This window comes from Falco naumanni, chromosome 5 (assembly GCF_017639655.2).
Source record: "Falco naumanni isolate bFalNau1 chromosome 5, bFalNau1.pat, whole genome shotgun sequence".
NCBI lineage: Eukaryota > Metazoa > Chordata > Aves > Falconiformes > Falconidae > Falco > Falco naumanni.
Genome location: NC_054058.1, coordinates 54,057,729 through 54,081,878, shown reverse-complemented (window position 1 = coordinate 54,081,878; position 24,150 = coordinate 54,057,729). Strand labels below are relative to the sequence as shown.

The window sequence follows — 24,150 nt, the reverse complement described above, 5'->3', positions numbered from 1 at the left end:
ACAATGCTTTAACTATTTGCAAATATTTCTCAATAACGAGGCTAAGCTGTTTAGGGCTACTTGTTCTGCTATTAAAAGCTCCACACTGGTAAACAACAACTTTTGGAAAAAAACTCAACAAATGCCACCCCTTTTGCTTTGCACACAGAGATGTCCCATGTGACTCCCACGTAAGACCTGCATGCTTTGCTAGGCTAAATGCCTATTCTCTTGCTTTCCTTGCCCACCTAGATCAAAGAAAGTAGCTTATGAGAACAGGTCTGAATTTTTCCCCCAGCTTCATTTCAGAATCAGAATGCACTTTGTGTCTGTTACAGGCTGTGATGTATGAAGCAGAAAGAAGATTGATTTTCACAAGCTACTTTGTACCTGAAGTAATGAGAGTGGCAAATTACTTGTTCACTGAGCAAACATGACAGGAATGTCATAGAGGGAATTTATATATATGCAAACACATGGGGGTCACATTGGTGTTACTTTTACAATGTGACCTTATCCACCAGAGGGGCATTTTTAAATCTGCATTAGGTTACACAAAAAAGGCTAAATAAAACTGCAAATACCTGCACTGCCTGGGATGTAGAAACTAACAAAACTAATAAATAATGTAAGATTCAACACAGTATGGAAAATAATGTAAATGGCTGCATTATTTCTGTACAAGAGACTTGGGGTCAGAAGTGATCTCTCCTGCTCGTTTAACATTTCTCTAAAGCAGCAAATATAATATTTGTCATAAAAGGAAAAGCAAGAGAATGTGGGACTAATTTTCTATCAGGTTTTTGTCTCTTAAACATTTCGTGAGGATTCAGTAGAGAAATAGGCTTATGCTTATTTTTATGAACACTTGCATTCACAGGGTATATGTGTTTGCAGAAGACAAATGGATCTTACTGGCACTGAAAGTTTCTACATATGTAAAGCAGGAATGAATGAATTTTGAACAGCTTCACAGAAGCTTATGTTTGTAAAGAAAAGAAAGAAAAGGAGCAACAGAGAAAAAATGCTGTTACTTCTAGGAAACAGATGAGATTTTTGTGTATAAGCTGTTAAAGGAAGAATGAGAGCTGTATTTCCTTACATTTTTTTCTCCTCAACAATAAAGATTACACGAGGTTACACTTCACTTAAAATAGGAAAGCAAGTCAATTTAGCACTGGCCGTACAATGTAAGGTAATTCCCATGTGGTTCTCCTCTATTTCTGAACTGTTGGCGAGGTGGCTGATCTCAAGCCCGGAAGCAAAGAAGGAAGAAAGTAGAAACTCAGAAGCTTATGAATGCTACATTGCTGCAGTGAAATTGAAGATACACCTCTGTGCATGGTAGTTTCAGTACAGCTGAATACTTGGGCCACATCTGTTGGAAGCGGGCTGACAGACAGGTGCAACTTATTAGTGTATTCACAGTGTGCTTCTGATGAGCCACGGTGGCCAGGGAGAAGGATTTCGGCTGACAGCAGTTTGTGAAGATTCTCTGCAAGAATCAGAGGTTCCACCCTGATAAAAAAATCCTGTAATTTTTAACCTATTTTTGTCACTAATCACTAGAAGAGTCTGTTCTTGAGTCCTTGATGCCAGACTGGTGATGGTCTTACGGAGTGTGCTTCAGGGAAAAAGAATCTTACAAAGCAAAAGTTACAAATTGTGTGAGTTTGTTAATTGTGTTATGGTGTTAGGTACAGTCACATCAGAGTCCTCTCATGCTCAGCCACTGCATGTTTGATTTATATGTGTGACATCTTTTATGTTTTATTTTGAATGTGTCCCTGGAACCACAAAAGAAGCTATCTTTCTCTTTTCTTGCCTTGAAGCACGCTGGAAAATGAACTCAAACATGGCAGCCTTTCGTGTCTTCTTGTGTGTGAAAGTGCTGACAGCTCCCCGAGGTTATTTCCAATATGTTTGACATAGAAACTGAAGTAATTTTTTGTTAGGCATAAACTTCGTATTTTTGTGTAAAATTGATTTTCAAATGTAGGCATCTCCTGTAGCATGGCTGTTCTCGGTTTTGATCACCTTTGGCTTATGTGGCATTACTGAAGGCTGTAAGGATCACAGTGAGGGAGAAGTTCTGCAGAAAGGAAGGTAAATAGAAGAGGAAAATGTCTTACAGAGAAAAGCATTCAGGTTAACAGCTATAGTTTGTCTGTGGAGCTCTGCATCACCTCTAGTAAAAGTAGACCTCATTTCAGAGCTCATTTGTTCTGTTTAACACAACCTGTTATGTTAGTGTAGTAACAGTACAGTAATGGACTGAATTTTATTTCCTGGATGCACTTGTCATGGATCAGGGTTGCAAGAGGCTAACAGTTACGTTTCAGAGCTGAGGTCAAACACTGTCTAGTTCCAGTGTCTTCTCAGTGTAAATGCACAAAAAATAACCAGCATCACAGTTTCTGAGGCCAGGTGATAACGCATGCACTCAGATACTGAGCATATCTCATGGCTTCTCCCTGTTATCTAGCTGTTTGCATACTTTGCTGATGAGGTGCATCCATCCCAGCTCCCGGAATTTCTTGGACTACAGACCCTTCATTTTTATTTCTAGCGGTGCATTGCTACAGTCTGGCTTTTATGTGTGTAAGCAGGACTGCTGGGAGCAGGGTGCGTCGTACCTTGTTTGCTCTTACGCAGCCACTCACCTGCCCTTGGACTGACTGTCGTGAGCGGCCAGCGCACACAGCTGCATGTCTAGTGTTATACTGCATAATTAGTTTGAAACTTAACATCATCTTCCAACTTTTTCTTATTTGAGCTGCCATATGTTATGAATGCTTTACCTGTGGAGATATTTTTTTTTTTACTGCTGCTGCTGGCCTCTGAACAATTAGTCCCAAGCTAGAACTAACTTCTACTTGCACTGGCTTTTCTGCTGGTTGTGCTTATTATGGGACTGCTATAAGCAAAGTTATGATTTTTGTCCTTCTAAAGGTGAATACCACAAATAAGTAATGCAGAATAGTGTAATAGGCTTGTGGTACAGAAGTGGTGTATTGTTTTCTCATGATTGGAAAACCTGGCAATGGCATTGAGCCCAGATTTTCTGTGTCAAAGCTGAAACCCTTCCTTTACTTTGCACAACAGTCTCTTCTTTAGTCAGTGCTGGCTTATTCCTCTTTGGTGTGCTGGGCTGTGGGCAGAGGTTTGTATCTTCAGTCTGCCACCTACCCTGAGGGGCTGCTGTTCACAGGCAGATAGGTTGGTTTTCTTTCTTTCTCCCCACTGCTACTGTTTTTCCTTACGTATTTGCATTTTCTGCTGTGCATTTGCTGCCAGCCTTGTGGCACAGTGAGTGAATCTGACATCAGCAGAATACAGGAAGGAGCTGCATTAGATTCAACTTTGCTTAATGGTGCAAGTATCACTGGGTTTCGAGCAGTGATGGGTAGGTGAGGAAGAAAGATCTGATTTTAATGAGAGATGACTTGGCACCAGCATCATAACAGGTGCAGTGTGAGAATCCAGGAGTGAAAGAGTCAATTCATATTCTGTTCAGAGATGGCTGTGAAAGAGCATACGCTGAATGTGCATTCCAGTTTCATTTTTTTGTTCTTATTTACAGTGACAAATAATGTACTTCCCTTTAGCTTTGAGTGCTTCGTAAACCTGGAGCTGATGATGAATATGCAGTTTACACTCCAAAGGCACTGGAATCAGTGCAAGAAGGCAGAACTTGGTGAGGTTCACAGCACACTGTGACCTCCACTGTGATTATTAATCAGTCAGGCTTTCAGGGGCACATCCACCATCCTAGATGTAGCACTTGCCTACTTCTCTCTCTTTTCCTCTGATAAATATGATATCTGAACCTCTGGGAAACACACTGTAGATATGTGACTTCCATCAAAGGACGCCGAGTTCTGTGCTTTGAATTCAGGTTTAAAAGGGTCTGGTACGCTTCTCAGTGGGTTCTTAATTTGGGTCATAGTGATTTGTTACACAGAGCCTGGTATAGAAACTTACAAGTGCTAACAAGATCTCATCAATCTCCTGGAGAGCAAGATTGGCAGTTTTGCGGGAAGTAGTCTGGTTACAGGTCTGAAAATCATAAGTGGAGTTGTGGGATTGGGGGGGGGGGGGGGGGGGGGCGCGTTGGGGGGTTGCCTTATCAGCTTGTGGTGTTCTGCTCGAAAGCAATTTGCTCAGAGGAAAGGAGTTGCTCTGAAGAAATGGAAAGAGGTTTGGGACTTTGAACAGGCTATTGGTTAATTCTGTATAGAGCTGTCTGCCTTTCATAGAGTTGTGGTTGCCCAAGATAGTGTTGTACATGAACAGAGCAAAAGACACGCTCTTAAATTCCTTTGGGCTTCCTATGAACATAAAGGGAGACAAATGTGCAACTGTACTGAAGTGATGCAGTTTTTTCTACTCAGAAAGGCACCGTACTTCCAGGCGCTACAAAATAGCAGTAATTTTGTTCAAGTGATCAAATTTGGAGCTTTTCTAGTATAAGTGATTTGAAATAGGCATCATCGTCCTATTGACCTATCAGCAGAAACACGACCATCGTGCAGAGCTGTTTCTTAGCCAGCTATCTAGGCCTCTTCTACAGAGAATGAAAAGTGAGAGAAGGTTTCATTATTATACCTCTTGCTACTCTCTGCACAACTGTAATCCTTAAGCAGTAGAGCCTACATTCCTCAACTTGTCTTTTTGGCAGGTGGAGGGGTATTTTGTCTTTGGAGGTGGTTGCTGAGAAATGTGTTACCTTGTGCTTGAACCACCACGGTGCCTTGCTGTCACAGTGAAAACATCACTGAGCAAGATGAGGGTAGCTGTATGCAATTTCCTTTAGTGCTGTAAATCAAATCTTTTCATTACCCGAAGATAGACAGGAAAGAGACTAGTGAATCTGCCCTGTTTGAGTCCATGTTTCCAAAGCATTCATGCCCTCCTAAGAGCATTTCCCTGTGGGAAGGTTGGTACATGTGCTGGAGGTCTATTCAAATCAATTACCACCTTATGACTCATGGGCGCAATCCAAAAAGAGTTGCAATCCCAAAAGTTAAAAACTCCACTATACAGTCAGATAGAACCACACTGACCATGACTGACCCCAGACACACTAGTGGAACTACTCTGTTCATTAAAACCTGCTGAACAGCTGCGTGGATTCATCCTTCTTGCCAGCTTTGGAAGCTGCTGTTGTTATGAGCGCTGCTTGTGTGCCTTGAGAGAAATGTGGTAAGTGGAGGTGTTCAGTTCTCCTGGTACTGACCAGGGTGGAGAAATGCTGCTGAACCAGGGAGGGAGGTTATACTGATATTCTATATGATGTACCTCATGCACAGCTAAGCAGAATTTAAGACTTAAGAGTTGTCAGTCAGACACTTATAAAAACATCCTGAATTCTCCTTAAATTAAGTTGAAAAATGTTTTTTAAAGAAGTCTTAATATATAAAACACTTAATTTTGTGTATTTTCATTTTCAGGATGAGTAAGAGATACTTACAGAAGGCAACAAAAGGAAAACTGCTAATAATAATATTTGTTGTAACGCTGTGGGGGAAATTAGCATCTGGAGCAAATCATCATAAAGGTGAGAAATTCTGCTCTGTTCTACTACGCTGTCATATCTGTGGCCTCTGTCAACAAATTCAGGAGTGTCCAGTCTATGCAACCTTTTTCCTTATGCATATTTGTGTCTCCTGGTATTGGTCCACTAATCAGTACCAAAGATGGAGAGTTTTAAATGGATAGACTTTCATTAATTTTGTGAGAATTTTTCAGTCACTTTTTCAGCATTCTCTGATTTTAGGTAATTTTGTAATTACGGTATTATAATATTTGCAATTATGGTACTATAAAAAAGATGTTAAAGTAAAAAAAAAATCAAATAATAAATGCTGCTTAGTTATCATATAGCAGGTGTGCTACAAATGAATTCCTGTAAGGAACCTTAGAAAGAAACAATTTTTAGTAGCACATATGCTGCTAGTGTGTGCAGTTGCCTGTCAAGGCTAACTTCATGGGTAATGTGTGCTGAATGTGATTGTTTCATCACCAAAAAAAAGACTGTTTCTTCACAGTGTTGTTTGTCTTCTGTGCTTCATTCCTAACCCTGGACCAGTTATAGCTTGTGACAATGTTAAATCTGTTTCCTCTTGGTCATTCCAGCCCTTAAAATGTATACACACCAGCAGAAGCTGTGATGGTTTATTAAAGCTTGTAGAAAGGTTTTTTATCGTGTGTGTGTTTCTGTAAACCCCTAATGCAAGGAACAAGCTCTCTAGATTCATGTATTAATACCTTCTTATAGGCTAATGTAACTTAAAATGTGATCTGCAGTATAATATGATTTTGAAGTCCATGTCTCATCTGCATATGGTCTGTGTTGGCTGTTTATCCACTTATTTAAGATCAGAATAAACTCTTAACAACTTGGGTAAAGTAATGGTGAGAGATGAACATTACTGAGCGCTAAGGAGTTAAATACTGGGGAAGGATTCCAAGAACACCCCTCAGTTCATCGATGTTTGTGTACATTTTATAACTTCTCCTCTGACAGGATTTCATGAGCAGGTATTTTATATATCTAGCTGCTAGATATTTTTCTGCTGTGTGAAGATATCTTGCTTCAAAATACCTCACTGATTAGGACTTCAGGATGCAGAAACACTTTCTGCAAAGTCTTTTGTGAGTTGCGATTTGGCTGCAGAAAAAACAGATTCTGATGTGGTCCTGCAGGCCACCAAAGACGGGTATCGTGCCAGGCAGGAATCATGCTGACACTCTTTGCTCTGCCTTTGTTCCCCCTCTGAACCAGAATATGGACTTGTGCTGTGGCTTGCCAGTTTAGTTGTCTATTGGAGAAGAGCCAAGATATTCTAGCCTAGATTCATAATTCTTTTGTCTTTGATTATCTTTCTTTAAAAATCAGAAAGCTCATCTCCAGACCATTTTGATTCCATCCACAAGGGCTGGTCAAGCTGTGTTTGCCTCAATCGAATTCCAACTTTGTAAAAGTATGCTTGTACTCTCTTTGAAAAACTGATGGGTAAAAACCTGTCACTAAGTATTCCACAGAAACAAATTATAATTCTAAGCACTATTTGGGGAATCAGTGGTTCATAACTGAAAATCAAACAATCCTCCACCAATTTTAACTTTCCAGGTATATTCATGAAAAAGAAACCCCAGCAGAGCTATACCATTAATTATCTGGACAGTACCTGGCATTTGAGCCCCAGCCTTAGAGCAGAAATAACTTGAGAAATAATGAATTTGATGGTTTTAGATAAAAGAAATATGCACACGAGTCCCCCTGCAAAATCAGATTATCAACTGTAGGGATTATTTTTTACATTCCTGCAAGTTAACAAAAAGCTTTAATTTTTCTTTTCTTTAATTTGTCACTTTTCATGCCTTTAGCTAAATATATGAAGAAGTCTTGCAGGGAACAACAATAATAATAAGCTGAATTGAGCATTTAATTTCGAAGAGCAGCTATTTTACCTTTAGATTATTTTGGAAAGAAATAATATTCAGAAGGATTTTGGCTTGTGGATTTAGTAGGTCTGCAGATCAGGTGCACTCACTGTATATGGGGGATTATTTTACAAAGCACAAATCAGAGTTATGCAGCTCAACTACCATTGATTTCCAAGATACTGGGAGTTTAATTTCTCATTGTATCACAGAAAATCTTCCCCCTGCTCTAATAGCAGAAACTGAGCTAAGATACATGCAAGGAGAATTTGACACTTCACCTTTGCATGGAGTTTCCAAACACTGAGAAATGTGCGAGTTTCTTCAGTGATAATTATCCCTAGCATCATTAATCTTAATTTATAGAAGTCCTTACTAATATATTGACATGAAAATCCCTAATGACTTTGAAGGAGCCCCTACAATTTCAAAAATCGATAACCTACATTTAAAAAAAATCTTTACTTTTGTATTGACTTAGTCATATTATGCGTCAGTTGCACCAACTCTTAAACCCACCTCTTTTTCAGAGGGCTATTGTAAAAGAAAAGAAAAAAAGAAGGAAAGATCATCAATTTGTGAAAAATTGTTTAATGAGCATTCTTCTCTCCAGACAGGCTTCCATGGAGTTATAAACAGCTGACTCTGACAAGCCGTCTCTAGGCTCATTGTGCTTGTTTTGGGGATACGGCACAAATGAGAAATCCCAAGTCAGCAGCAAGAAAACCAGAGGCGGAGGCAGGGCATGGGGAAGCAGGCTCTGAGGTCTGGTTGAGCAGCCACCGGGGATACAAACTGAAATTTCACATTACAGCTTTTCAGTGTCAGGTGTATGGGCACCAGGTCTGTCCTTCTTTCTCTTGAGAAGACTGGTTTAGAAGACACTTTTGCTCCATTTATCTTCAATGATTGTTAAGGTTTCATCAGTCCAGACAAAAAGTCCAAGAGCTAAAAGAGGTAGGCACTCACACTGTTTAAAACAACACACAAAGCTCACTTTTTTGCTGCACACAGGATTGAGTTCTCCTGTGTAGTTCCTGGGTATGCACATACTTACATTCCATTTAGCCTGTCTTCTGGAAAGAAACAGCAACTCTGCTTTTTCATTTCACTTGGGACCCTGATACTGTGGTGATGTGTGCTGTACCTGAGCACAGGCACCTGTGAATCGGCCCGCAGAACCAGATCCCTTTATGCTGCAGTAGCTATGTGTGAGAAGACGAGAGTGGCGTTATCAGTCTGCAAAAGGATGTTGTCAAGGTTATAAGTCTAAAAACTGATATACCTTTAGGGTGGCTGATAGAAATCCGTAAGGGTATTTTATTATATGACCGATCCTGATCCTCCTACTTATTGTTCGCACTTGGAAAACAAATAAACCTATGCAAACATACAGTGTTCACTGACAGATACGGCAGGCAGGCATCAGTTCAGCATCACTGCCTGTTTGCTATTTCTGTCACAAGCAACATGAATTGATTGTGTGACCGCTGTATCACGGCCCATGTTTAAGGTTTTAAGTGTTGAACTACTCCTTTTGGGAAAGAAATACACTGACAGCCCCTTACAAGCACTCCTCTGTAGATAGCAGGCTACTGTGAGACACATTTTACCATTAAAAAAAACCTCTTTCCAAATTTGGGTTTCTGTGAGCTTTTTGCAATTACTAAGTTCTTTTTTACATTGACAATGCAATAAGATAATCTAAATAAATTAAGGGTGCTTTTGAATCTGAGCATAGTTTAACATTCCTCAAAATACAAAACAATAAACTTTATATTAATTTTAAATCCTTGGACAAAATAAAAAGTTGTTTAAAAATATGGGTAATCATGAAAGCTTGCTTGCCAGAAGGAATTTGTTATGGAACCATAAACCACTCCATGTAGATAAACAAAGTAATTGAGTATTTTGGGACTTACTAGATGAAAAGGCATGATAGTTTATTTTAATTTTAAAAATTTCACGCAGAAGCTGAACTTTTTCATTGATGCCTATCATATAGTTAAAACAAACTAAACCCTTTATTGTTTGTAATGAGGAACTGCTGCGCCTACTTGTCTGTCAGTTTGCACTACTGAGGGCACATCTTGCTATTCACAAGGAGAAAATGAATCTTGGTTTCTCCTGGCAGCGGAGTAGCAGCTCTGAAGCCCAGATGAGTGGAGGAGCCGCTGAGCCTCTAAAGCTGCTAGTTAGATCACCCTTCCCAGATGAGTCTGCCTTTTCTCAACTGCCTTGCTGGGGCAGCAGCGCTGCTGGCACCCACGCTGTGATGTGGATGTAGCCTGTGCTATGCATGTGCCTGGAGTTTGGGAATGGGTACGACTATGAGAAGCAAGAAACCCAGTGGCAGCAGTGGCATGCTTTCAGGTGGAGCTGATGTGTTTATATCCATGGCTGGACTTTTGATAGTGGTCATCCTCTTCCCAGTTCACCAGGTCTCTTTCCTTTTGTTTTGTGAAAAGAGTACAAATAAAACGTGCAGAACAGTCCTGGAAAGCCTAAGGAACAGTCTGGAGATTTTAACTCTTTGTGAAACAGTTAGAAATGCAGCTTAATTGTAATCATTGTCCACAGGTATCTTATTTTCTTTGTATATCTCATTGTTCCTGTTTGCTCTGGAAGATCTTTAAGTCTTAGGTCAAGATTTGTCGTGTTTTCTATCAGGAAAATGAACCAAAAGATGGCAAGCCCTGAACAGGGCTCCGTATAGTTTAACACGCGTCCCACGTATCTTTGAGAATGTGAACTATTTTTAGGGGAAGAAATCTCATTGTAATGAACAAATTTAATCAAGTGTGATACTGTAGGCCAGTATGGGCAGTAGTGTGCCTGGTTTGGGAGAGTGAGTCTGTGGCCCTTGCAGACAGACAGGGTGGTACAAGTTTGTTCTTTTGTTTTCTAGCACTCAGCAGGGCTCTCTTAGCAAGTGCAGTAATGCTAACGCTGCACTGAATCAGCATGTGAGAGGCTTCTGGCTCTGCCTGACCCTTGGGCTGTGGAATTGATTTGTTCTGAGGAGAGATAATATAGCACTTTGTTAAAAGCCATGGTAATGGCCTATGTGCATTGCCTCGATGCCCTCGTGCCTGTTTCATGCACAAAGGGTGAAATTCACTGGTGAGTTAGGACAGCTGTTTAGATGGCTTAATAAGTGATTTATGTCATATTTGTGGTTCTTTTGTATCATTAGGGAAGTTCGAGGGACTTGAGACATGATGGTGCAATGCTTTCCAAACAGCGCTGTGTATTGTGCCTTACAGATACTGTTGATCCTCTGATCCTTGGATAGATTTTTCTCCTAGCCAAACTTTCTTCTTACAGCTGTCCACTAACTGAAATTCATCCAGTTGCCTGTGTGTAACTCTATTGCTATATGTATGACTCCATGTTCAGATGTCTGTATATAAAGCCCGGTACTGGTTTGTAATCCCTGGACTCCTAGGACAAAGCTTTATTATCAGAAATATCGTATATTATGGATGTGGGTAAATGTACCTTGAAGTTTACTAAAGGCAAGCCTAAGTGGAGATGCTTCTGAGCACTGAGGGTTAAGACTTTGTTTTTCTTGTGCTGACTGCTTGCTGTAGACCAAATGGAACTGTCTTGATTAGGCTAGGAGAAAGCCTCCAGAGCACGTGGGTGGCCAGGTAGAAAAGGAGAGAGGCTGGCTTGCAGGAAGCTTACAGCAGGAGCAAAGTCTGGGGGACAACTGACAAGACTGCTGAAGAGACAAACAGATTGCCTTTTGAGGTGATGGAAAGAAAGGGACTTAAGGAGCCAGATGTGACTGTGTTGAGGGGTTCTGGTCTGAGGGCAGACTCGGAAAGAAGAATCCGTCCTGCCAAGGGCAGATCTGTTTATAGGCTCTTTTATTTCTGTTCAGCTTTACTTAGCACCACTGAGTTTTCTCTGTTTTAAAATATGTCTGTGTCTAGTTTATAATAAATGACTTTGAATTACTAGTCTTGCTGAAGTTTTTAAGGTACTTTGTAAGAAAAGGTCTACTACAGACCTCTGACTGACTTCGGTCTCATTGCATTTGGTATGAAAAATCATATTAAAAATTCTTGAACATTTTATCAGCTGGAACACTGCAGAATATATGTAACTGATTGCACTGCTGAGAATCACTAGAGGCTGTAATCATTCAGAAGAGCTGGTGAAGAACTGTGTAAGTTCTTTACTGTGGTGTCTTGTGACTGCATTTAGACTGTGCAAGTTACCAACAACAATGTTCAGAAGCTTGGGTAAATACCTACAACATATTGCAGCTAAATAATGCTGTCTAGTTTACTTTATTCAGGAAAATAAGGGGGTTGCCTGTCATTTTGGTCTTTGAGATCTACATTCCTAGTGTTTGGAGTCTCAGTGTCTAGATAACTGATACATGTAAGACCTCTGAAGTATTCAAACCTTTGTCTTCCTGTAGAATTGCCTTCGTCATGAAGTTACAGTGTTTTTAGTTCCAATATATTTTTTGTCCTTTCTGTTGAGGATTTTACACTGTGTAGAAGACAGCGTTCATAATGCAGAAATAGAGGGTGTTTGTGTTCAATTTTAAAAGCAATATGTACATTTAGTGCAGGGGACAGAAACCAGTAAAAAGACAACCCTCCTTCCAGCTAAGTAACCACTAGACAGCCACACACTCCCTCTTGTTCTCTTTCCTTCCTAAAGAAGTCCTGTGGGAGGTAATGGCATTCTTTGGGGACATGAGGTAAGTGGTTTGAACCTCTTTGAGCTGAAGAGGGTACCAAATGCAGATATCCCAGTTCTATGATGCGGGCTTTAATATAAAGGGTAAGCAGAAGCAGTGCCATTTTTTCCTCAGTTTGTGCTTTTTTGAAATGCCTGTACCATAACATTTGGTGAGAGATCTGGCCCTTTGGGTAAATTGTATGTGTTCAGCATGCACCTTCTGGTTGTGTGGGCCTGTCAAAGGCTATTAAGAGTTGCTCTGCATGTTCCCAGGTTCTTTACTACTGGAATTAGGTAGGAGAAAACTGTGTAATATTTAGATGAGGGAATTTTCAAGCACACAGAGGGAGGTATGTGGATGTCTTAGGAGCTACCAGGTGAGGCTGGAAGATGTTAGTGGGGTCGGTCAAAATATGAGATGGAGGCATCCACTTGTCTATTGTCAATCTGTCAATCCTGCTTCAGCAAACTTTTGTCATATATGCTCAATGTCTCAAACATGGATAATCTTATCTACTATGGAAGTTTGTCCCAGAGATAGATTCTCTTAAATGAGAATGCTTTGTGTGCAGCTTTCACTAATTTAATTCTGAGTGTAATTAATGTTTAAATATAGAAACAAAGGAAGATGATAGTTATTTTAGCAGGCACGGGAAAGAAAGATATGAGATATTCTTATCTAGCTTGGGCATTAGTTGGAAGTTTCAGTTATATCAGGATCAGAACTTGATCCCAAAATTGCTATTTGCTTGAAGATAAAATAGAACACTAAGTCGAACACTTTCATATTGGTATCTGTCACTGCAATCTAAAATGCTAATACAATATCTGTTAGAATTCAGTAGATAACATTCCTTGGCCTTCTGCCAGGGTATAATGGAAAATAATTTTCTCTGATTGCCAATATGCCAATAGTTCTGATGCTTCACTGGGACATGGGTGCCAAAATCATGGCAATAGCAGAGTTATGCCTGTTTCTTCCCTGTGCTGCCAGCTCCATCACAGCAAATGGCTGCCTTCATTTTTGCCCCCATTCCCGCTGCCGCCTTGGTGATGGAACTTGTCTGTCCTTGAGGCAGCCACGGAGTGAGAAGTTGGGAAGTCGTAATGAGATACTATGCATTTTCCTTTACATTGATCACTTCAAAATATTTCTGTTTGTATTTGGCAAGTATGGTTTCTTGATGTTTTTTTAACATAAAAAGGGAAGTGGTTAGTAGTTCTTTATTTTGGGCCTGATCTTGTCATCCTAATGTCAATTTTTTATTAACGTTCCATGAATGAGTACCCAGGATCTTTTCCTTAGATACATTCAGAACTTGTGTTGCAGTGGTAAGGAGATGATTGCACAAAAGATTATTTTCTTGTAGAAGTTACGTAGTTGATTTTACAGCTTGAAATGCCAAACTTCTTAACATTTTCAACCCTTTTATTTATTAGTGTTATCTTCCTTTAGATAGCTGGCTCACTGATCAGCTGGTTTTTTAGCTAATTTCTGTTTTGGAAGATTAAGCTTTCCTTTGCTTTTTTGTTAGGAAAATATTGTAAGATGTTAGGGCTGAAAAAACACTGATAATATGCTTGCCCTGCTGTTACTTTTTCCTATCATGAGTAAATGTTGACATTTTCCTAATACTGGAATCAGATCTACTTTTCCAGTTTTATATTTTTGGTTTCAAATTAGTCCTGCTGATTTGTTATGTAAACTAAGTAATGCAGTTTGCTAGATTCCTTTGTCCTTATACCTAGGAAAACAGTGCTTACATTTGCATGCCACAGTTTTGACTAAACCCATAAAAATAGTATGAAAGAAACAGTTAGCCCCCCTAGATGGTTGTCTTTATTCAAATACCCTTGGTTTAATAGTACCACTCTCTTGGATCTGGTGTTCAGAATTCTCCTTGTTGTTTCATTAACTTCTTAAGTGCTCAATTAATGTAGCATATAGTAGTATATTTTTGTTAGCATTTCCAGATTTAAAATATTATTTTCTAGGCTTACAGTTATATTCTGAACTTTTCATTTGCCTTAATGTATATTATGTGATAGATAACATCTGAAATAAACTTTTCCTTAGAGTAGAAAAGGAAAGCAATGGATGTTAGATGCAGCTGTGATCAGGGAGGAGGAGAAAGACTGTTTAGTGACCTGGAATCCTGGAGAAACCCAGCAGATTTTTCTTTACTGGTATGACAAGTTTGTTTTTTCCTTTTTCCTCAGAGAAACACTCATAAAATTTTATTAATATCTGGGACTATCAAACAAAAATATAATTGAAAAGATAATCTGAATACTTTACAGTTTCCCTTTCATTATGTTTTCCCAAATTCAACATGTTGAGATTGTGCCATTTTTATAGGGTCAACATCACATTATAATTAAGAGTATGATCCTTAACAGTATCCAGATATGTAAAATGACTGTAATGGCATGATTAGGGCCAATTCTGTCTTCAAAGTCTAGATCTGGTTTCAGGTATGGAGGCCATGTATCCCAGTGCTAGTCTTAAAGGTTTTCTGCACTGCCCCTCAGGCTTTCCAATATACATTCCATACTTACTACATACATTCCATACATGCAGTGATGACTGCCCTGTATGGTATCTACTGCACGCCTCCATTATCCTGCTCGGGGGAGTTCACATATTCACATTGGGAGGTTTGTGCCTGGAAAATCACATCCCATGTGGAGATTATTACAGCAGCATTCAGGGGATATGTTAATTTAACTTTCATCTGCATTAATTTTCTGCTGGTAATGTCTAAAGACTATGCCCTTCTCTCTTGATACTCTTCACTGAATTTACTCTATAGCGGTGTTAAGTAATTGCTTGTACAATGTCATATTTTAGAACAGCTGTTCTTTAGTCATACAAGTGGCAAGGAAATGTTCAGAAACAGTCAGCTATTCTGGGGAATAGCAGCAGAAAAATCCTTCCTGTGTTTTGGGTTGCAATCTGTAAAGTTCCTTTCTGAACAAAAAGTTTTATTTCTCTTCTTTGGGAGGCTGAGGGGGATTTGCCATTTTAAGGCTTATTGGGGCAGTCTTTCACTGTAGTAGGTTTTGAATCATAAACTCATAGAATCATTTAGGTTGGAAAAAACCCTTAAGATCATGGAGGCCAACCATAAAGGACTCGATGTAAATTTGTAAACAGGTCTCATCTTTTCAGAAGGTAAGGGAACTGATCTGAGCCTAAGCTGCAAAAACCAGAGGGTGCTGGCTGACAGCTGGCTGAACACATGCCAGCAGTGTGCCCAGGTGGCCAAGAAGGCCAGTAGCATCCTGGCTTGTATCTGAAACAGTGTGGCCAGCAGGACAAGGGCAGTGGTCATCCCCCTGTACTGGTGATGGGTTCAGTTTTGGGCCCCTCACTCCAGGAGGGACATTGAGGTGTTGGAGCATGTCCAGAGATGGGCAATGAGGCTGGTGAAGGCTCTGGAGCACAAGTCTGATGAGGAGCAGCTGAGGGAACTGGGGTTGTTTGCTCTTGAGAGGAGGAGATTCAGGGAGGACCTTATCGCTCTCTACAGCTGCCTGACAGGAGGCTGTAGGCAGGTGGGGGTCGGTCACTTCTCCCAAGTAACAAGCGACAGGACAAGAGGAAATGGCCTCAAGTTGTGCCAGGGCACGTTTAGGTTGGATATTAGGAAAAAAATCTTCAGTGAAAGGGGTGGCCAAGCATTGTCACAGGCTGCCCAGGGAGGTGGTGGAATCAGCATGCCTGGAGATGTTTAAAAAATGTGTAGATGTGGTGCTTAGGGACATGGTTTAGTGCTGGACTTGGCAGTCCCAGATTGTCATTGTTTAACCTCGGGCCAGTGACTAAGCACCATGCACTTGCTCACTCCCCCCACAGTGGGATGAGGGAGAGGATTGGAAGAGTAAAAGTGGGAGAACTTGTGGGTCGAGATAAAGACAGTTCAATGGGTAAAGCAAAAGCTGTGCATGCAAGCAAGGCAAAACAAGGAATTCATTCACCACTTCCCATGGGCAGGCAGGTGTTCGGCCATCCCCAGGAGAGCAGGGCTCCATCATGTGGAACGTTTACTTGGGAAGACAAACACCATAATGCCACATGTCTGTCCCCCTGTCCCGTGTCCCGTCCGTCCCCCCCGTCCCCACCCCTTCTTCTTCCTCCAGCTTATATACTCAGCATGGCATCATATGGTATAGAATATCACTTTGGCCAGTTTGGATCAGCTGTCCTGGCTGTGTCCCCTCCCAATTTCCCTGTGCTCCTCCAGCCATTTTGCTGTCAGGGCCTAAGGAACTGAAAAGCCCTTGACTTAGTATACACATTACCCAGCAGCAACCAAACCCATGTGCTATCAACATCGTTCCCACACGAAATCCAAAATACAGCACTGCACCTGCTACTAAGAAGAAAATTAACTCTATCGCAGCTGAAACCAGAACATGGATTAACAGTTGTACTTAAATGATCTTAAAGGCCTATTCCAGCCTAAGTGACCCTATGATCCTATTCTATGATTCTAACAGCTCCAAAGAAGTGAAGCTTGCACCTGTACACATGCATGTGTGCATGCACGTGCACACAGAGATGTGAGGAGAGGCTTGGATGAAAGAGAAAAAGGCAAGGTCATCACTGATGAAATAGCTTATGTGGACCATTTCAGGGTTTTTTTAGATGATTATAATTTATTTATGGGAGCTTCACAAAATACTACATGCTTTTCAAACCTAACTGAAAACTCAGGAAATTGTCCACAACATCCAGTTTCAGGTATCTCTCTTAAGTACTCCAAAACACCCTTCAGAGCTCATTCCTATCACAAAGTGGGAACTCAGCCTTTCTGTGTAGGTGTGAATACTTCCCTGAATTCATATACCAAGGAGTTTGCAGCCTATTGGAAACCTTCTGGAACTTTTGGAAAGTCTCTTAGCAGGAAGACTCAGTTTGGATATTGTTTTATCTGCCTAATAATTCTTCTCCTGTATCGTGGTCATAATGTCCAAATAAAATTGTAAAGGCCTTATTTTATTTCTACTGTTCAAATGAAGTCTCATGTTGCAATTCAAAAGCCAGTGAAATTTGGTCCGTGACAGAGTCATTTATATCTGTATATTGTTCTGCAAATATCATTCTGTTGTGTTAAAAAAGATTTGGTTGTAAAACGTGGATTTGATGTTTGCTGTGTTTCTCATAGTTGAACTAAAATATGGAGTTTTGCAGAGGGATAATGCAGAAATACTGACCTTTCCATTAAAGTGTGAAAGTACCGTTTAACTGTGACCAAGAAAACCCTGCTTCTCCACACAGACGGGAGCAAAGCCATGGCATACTGGAGAATGGAGGCTGGCTTGGGGGTTTAGAAGGCAGAAAGCAGGAAAATCATAAAAGAGCAGTCTGCTTTGTGCAGCGCTCTTTTACCAGGTTGAGCAAGAATTCTGTCTGCAGTGATGAGGAGGCTGAGGCAGGAGCTGCCAAGTCTGTCTTGTTCTTTTTTTCCCCATAGATTTGTATAACTCTTGTACTCAAATTGTTCTCAAGTAAATGCAGTAGACTTAGAATTCTTTCTGCAAAATTATTCTAGCTTCAGTATCAAGTGTCCTTGAATGACTGAGATATAAAGCTGAATACATGGGTTATTCTGGGTGAATGCAGAGCTGCAGAAAGGATATGCCTGAGAAAACTGTTCTGTTAAGACCAACACAAATCTTGGATGCGTTGTGCCATTGTATTTTTAGGTGGAAGGTCTTAGAATTGCTTCAGCTGGGCCTGTCCTCCAGGACCATGTCTGAGAGGAGAGCTAGGGCTCATAAGGAGACTGGCTGACTTGCTGGGAAGGTCAGAAATGTTCTGGATCCAGAATCTGAACCCAAGACTACGTATGTGTCTGATGAGAGGGGAGCAAGGATGAAGTGGTTAAGCCTGTAATCCAGTCTCAGTGAAGACAATGAATCGTGGAAAAGACTGAAATAATCATTAGATTCCTCCAAGGAACTGGAACACTAAGGAAAACTAAAGTTAAGTTTTAAAAAGGTGACAGCAGAAAGTATTGTACATATGAACAAGAGAATGAAAAGATTTTAAAAGTAAAATACTTATTTAAAACTTTGCTCAGTTTTGTTATGTAAATTTACTACTGATAAGAAAAAAGTTTACTGGTGCTGAACTTTCATCTAAGATGCATTGGCATGTGTCAGATTAACTGTGGAAATTTTGTGAAATGCAACCCAAAAAGGTGTGCTAACTGCTAGACACTGCAGAGTGGAAAGTAAGTATATTTCCAGTGAGTGAATACCGAGAAAATAAGTATCTGGAAGAAATGGGAATTTTGGATTCTTAATTGCATCATTCACCCCAGAACATCTGCCAGAGATGTTAAGAGCAAATATAACTGTATCTGAGAGAAGATATAAGTTTAAATAAGGAAGGAGGAAGAGTAATATTGTGCCATCTTGTTACACCGCTGCATGCTGTGCATATGAAGGCTGTGTAAATCTCTCTTCTTCTAGTTTTGGTTCAAAAACACCTTAAGAGAATAAAAAAAAAGTTTCTATGCCTATGATTACATTCTCAGAATATGGGGAAAGCCAGAAAATCTCATTTATGACAAGTAAATAATTAATATTTTGCATATTTTGTCCGTTGTCATAACAATACGTGGTATACTAGGAAGCTGGGTTGCAGAACGCAAAGGGCACCCTGGAAACACCTGAGAAAAGCATTAACTTTTCATCCTACTTATGCCACTCCTGTTCACAGTATAATTTAGATGAGCACAAAGGCTTCTTTACTCTTCGCTGGCACAACAGTCTTGGAAACTGTTCTTTGGGGATTGCGGGAATGAAGTGCAGTCAGGCCCTCTGCCTAATATTAGGGAAGGAGATGGGATGGGACGGGATGTAAACAGCTAAAAAGTGGGGATTTAGGAGGTTCTTCATTACAACAGTGCAAGGACAGTGCTCACCAGTCTTATCTCATGCCTTTCTTGACTTTTGAGTTTATGCCCTGCATCATTTGATGCATTTTCTGTTAAGTGGTTTAAGGACAATACATATTACCCACCCTCCTGTCACAGCATTACTGTCATTACATTGTCCTGTGTTTACAGTGAAAAACAGCTTGTATAGATGAAAATGACTGAAGAGCTTAGCTACCAGAGAGGGGTCAGGAATACTGTACCTCACAAATCTGAAACAGGTTTAATTTTTAATTTTCTTTTAAAAAATAAATACCAGAAAGGACCATTGCATATTATTGCCTGTAAAAATGCCATATTCTAGAATGACTGTTCCTTAGTTATAGAAGTACCCCAAAAATGTTCAGAATCAATGAGCTATTTTTGAAAATGGCAAAACACAAAAATATTTTATTTTAATTGTTTTGGACTAAGACCTCCATTAATAGATTAACAACATTTTCTGTTAATTTTATTGGCATTAGGAAGTTTACGTTTTTTCTGAAAGTCAGAGCAAATAAAAATTAAAATAATCTGAATGGCATGTGGAAATCATACTCTTATTTTTTGCAGTTCATGTGGTTTTTTTCATCACAGATGACATTTTACCCTCATTATTTTTTCATGTTTCTGAAAAAAACAATGCTAGTCTGTTCAGTACTATTGACAGTAAGTACTGAAAATACTTTAAAGTAATGAATTTGCTGAAGCAATTACCTTTCTCAAGAGTAGTTCTTGCTTCTGTTTTCAAATATGATTTAGTCTAATGAGCATTTTTTAACTTGGATATACAGTAAATCCTGTTAAGAACTCACATTTAAAACTATCACACTAAGCAGTGGTGTATGAAAAAAAAAAAAAAAGTAAAATAATCCCTTATCAGACTGATCTTAGCTGCCAGAAAAGCTCTCCTAAAAATCTGTTCTTTTGTTCTTTTGTCCAAACAGATCTGTAGAAGTGATTATAAACTAATTTGCTCTTCTTGCTGGGCACTAGGAATACAACAGTCTGCACGTAAGCAGCATTATGACCCACACTAAAATTATGAGAAAATGCCAAATTATGGCTTATCCTAATAGAGTCATTGTAGGAGAGGAGTGCTAGACTATAAAATATCACTCTATTTTTCATAACAATGATCGCTAGGGGGTAACAATTTCAATAGTTTTTAATGAAGTTTTTATGTTTGGCATTTATTTTGTACTTTATTTATTTTACGGACGAATCTCCTAGGTTCATGCCTAGTAAAAATGAATAATTAAGGAGGAGATAGATGGGACATATGAGATTTCTTTCTTGCAGACAACCTGGAGAAAAATGTGGAAAAGTTATTTTACAGCTATGGAGTGTGATCTATAAGCTTCAGACTATTTCTCTGTCCCTTTATTAAAGTGAATTGTCTACAACAAGAAAATAAATCAGTGATGTAGTTTAAATTCAGGAAGTCTGCCCGAGTCCTCTAGGTTTTAATTTGTTTTTTCTTTGCAGGATAAAGTTCATTGTTTAAAGAAAGCTTTAAAAATCAGTCTAGATATGCCGCTGCCATAAATGGTAACATTTTTAAAAGCTCCTGAAATAATAGCTAGGGGGAGTGTTTCTCAAATGTCCTTTTGCTTCTTCCTCTGACTTTAGTGTTATATCTGAACCTGAAAGTTACTCCTCTGCTGAGTCCTGGCAAATGTCTGAGATCTTAGAGGTCAACCTTTCAGTGGAGAATAAGTCAGTGGATATATTTTAGCTTGGTTTAGTTATACACATATATTATCAGTCCTAGAGCAGCCATGGTTGTAGAGCACTGACCTCCTGTTAGGCCTGTTCCGGTGTTGTGGTCATGTCAGATTCTCCAGAGGGCAGTCTCCCAAAAGGAGTGGCTAACCAGGGACCAAGTCATGTCTCCGCTAATGTAGCTCTTTCCCTTAGGGAGCGATCTACTCTTGCACGCTTCAAATTCAGGTATTACCTCCTGGGGATGCTTCTGTCTCTAGCTCTGGATTGATTATACAGGGATGTCCAGCTTAGATTACATGCCAAAGCTGTAGACATCAATGTATGGTGACACATGTCTTTGCTTTTATAAGGAGCAGTGGAACCTCCACTTTCTTTATTGTTATAATAATATAATAAATGATGGTATAAAGATTCAGAAAGTGAATAAAAATGTCAAGATGCATTGTTATGTTAAAGTTTTGGATCCTTCTACTTAGAGATACTTCCTTGTATGTCCTTGACTGTATATGTATGTAGGTATGTATGCATCTGCATAATACTTGAAAAAAATAAGCAGGGATAAAACTACAAAACCCCAGCAAGTCTGTCCAGTTTGCAGGTTCAGACACTGTTGTGCCTTGATTTTGGGGCTCTGAACTGCTGAAATTCGGTTTCTGTTCATTCAGCCAACAACATATTTATTTAATACCTGTGTTGCTAGACTGTAGATATGACTGTACGGGAAAGGAAATGTGAATGAATGTGCCACTTGCTTGAAGAGGTGAGATAGAGGACCAGAAATAATCAGATATCATCTGTATTATGCAGTATACTTGCCAAAGTAAAAATGCAAGTGAAGAGCAGAAACAAACCACAAATATCAGAGTAGCTGTGTGTGAAATAAAAGGAAATTCAGTGTCCATGATTACTTTTTTATTGTGGGTCTTGTTCCTCAGAAATTGTAGGTGCCCAGTCGTAATATAACACCTAGGCAATGCAGCACTTTCATGTAAAGAATGAGGTGTTAGAGCAAGGCTGTACCGCTGAAGTCAGGAAAGGCTGGCGCTGTGCTGCATCTTCAGTTTCTGATTTCCCCATTTTCTTGCTTTGTGTTACAATGCTCTGCTAACTACAGCTGCACCTGGAGGATATGTGCTAGTGTTATTCTCAAGATTTCCCTGGCCTCTGAGCTCTGTGAAGATGAAACTCCCGCTAGATTTGTGTGTGCGATCAGAGAAGGTATCTCATGAATGGCGTTTTGTCAAATCCTACAGCGTATCCCCTTGCTGTTTGGCTTTTAAGGTGGTGAATTGAAGGGGAAGGTGATTCTTGTTTTGTGGCAGTCTTCCGCACGCTAAAGAACATTACGCTTGGCTCCCTCAACATATCAGTACCGTGGACCTGGGCAATTATTTAATGCTCATCTTTTTTTTTTTTTTTTTGGTGTGCATTTTAGAACTAAAGCAGTAAAAGTATTTGTCACGAGTCAGTGTAGATACTCCTAAGGAATTGTGGGAAGTTGATTATTTCCCCATAACGATTTCATCTAACCTTGAAAAGAGGCACAGCACTATGGATATTTATAAATGGCCACTGGTCTGTTGTCACTTTTGACATGTTGTTAGGCACTGGGAGACAAATACGCTGCACTACTATGCATTGTACATGGCATTCAGCTTTGCACTTGGGACTTTGAAAGAGTATAAAGTAGCTCACAGATAACAACGGCTTCTCAATCTGCTGATCTTTCATTATTTAACTAAAATTCACTCTTCAGAGCAATATGAGGGTTGAAGTTATGAGGCTCTAATGTTGACCTTTGAGAGGAAAACCCTATGTTAAAGTAGCAAAAAGATGAAAGGATGTAGAGCCATAAAAATGTACACAGCCAGTATATGGATGCTATAATTTTCTGTGCACATGGTCATTTACTTATATATTAAGTGATTCCTTGCAAACTCCTATTAGCAACATTTGAATTAAAATTTGACCATTACTTTTTAATTTGCATTGCTCCCTGAGGGCCTACCCCTCTCCTTTTCTCCACTCACCCTTTCACAATGGTGAGAAAGATGTGAGACCTGTGGATGTCTCTTCAGACTGTCCCTTTGGCATGAGCGGTCTCTGGCACCAATATGACACTTTGGAGGGTGCCTCATTCCTGGTGACTGTGGGAGCATTGCTGCAGCTCTTTTGCGGAAGGATGGATCTGGGTGTTGAGTAGCACAGCAAGGAGGAGCTGTGGGAGCTGCAGCTGGTGAAGAATGGGAAGCTTGCCTTGAACAGCAGCCCCTTCACCAACCCTTGCAGCAGCAGCAGCAGCAGCAGCAGCAGAGCACCGTAGCCTTTCTCCTGCTTCATGGCAGGAGGCACAGTTGCTAGGTCACTCTGTGAGTCTCAAGTTCAATGCAGGAGGCTTGACTTCTCTGGGGTAACGTAAAATTAGTTTACTAATAATTTACTTACATTCTGCTCCAGGTGTGCTTTTTATGGTTCCGGAAAGCTCATGACCAAGAGTTGCCCAGCAAGCTGTGTCTCAGCAGGGGTCTAGATACACAAGGTGCCCAGCTTATTTCATGGACAGGCAGTAATGAAAAGGAATCCTGAGCTGGCCTGGCATGGCCCCTTGCATCCCTGGGTGCAATGTGTGAGCTTCCATAGAAATACAGGGCAAAATTCCAAGCATGAAGCCATGTCCTTATTTTCTGAAAAAGTCCCTGAATAATTATGAATTCTTTTCCCCACCATATCTTGGTTTTTAATAGGTTTCTCTGGAAGGTGTGAATTACATCAGATGCTTTCATTACCCGACAGTTTTTACAAAGCATGCTTCTAGGGTTCTGGGAACTGTGATGTTTTTGCAGCTTCTGACTTGGATAGCAATGAGAGTGGTATATATGTTTCCTATCAACAGCTTCTATTAACCAGAGTTCTTTCAGAAAGAAGTGCCAGGGAGTCTGCTAGGAGCATCTTAAAAGATACCTTTTCAGCAAGAAGAGATATCTGAAAGTATTATCTACTGGGAATCCTTGAGCAAAAATATTCTTGATTGCACAGCTCTGAATGGCTCTCCTGGCAGTTTCTCCTCTTTTGCTTTGCCTGTTGAAATGTGCTTTCTTTTCCTCTCTTGAAGAATAGACAGCCTCTTCCCAGGCCATCGAGTTTCAATTCATAGACTCTATCTAGATACTTATTGATTCATCATGCCCATGGCTTAGAGACTTGCTATTTATATGGAATCAATAATGTAGAGGGAAGGTTGTAGCAGGGGAGATCACTCTAAAAGGGGATTTCACAGGACTAGACATGTGCCTTGTTAGCAGTTTTTTTCTAAAGGCCTGAGTTAAGTTCCTCCCTTGACTCTGTACTTCAAAGAGCTTGC

The 24,150-nt window shown here is 40.0% G+C and overlaps 1 protein-coding gene across 2 annotated transcripts in view; it reads left to right on the top strand.

Annotated features, from left to right (window-relative positions):
• Window positions 1–24,150, top strand: part of TAFA2 (TAFA chemokine like family member 2) — a 192,107-nt gene that overhangs the window by 130,341 nt on the left and 37,616 nt on the right. For both annotated transcript variants that reach the window (XR_005828195.1, XM_040596625.1), the window contains exon 2: window positions 5,433–5,539. Coding sequence is in view for 1 of the 2 variants with exons in the window: in XM_040596625.1 (XP_040452559.1) it covers window positions 5,434–5,539 (106 nt within the window). In the remaining variant the exon portion in view is untranslated. The remainder of the gene's footprint in view (window positions 1–5,432; window positions 5,540–24,150) is intronic.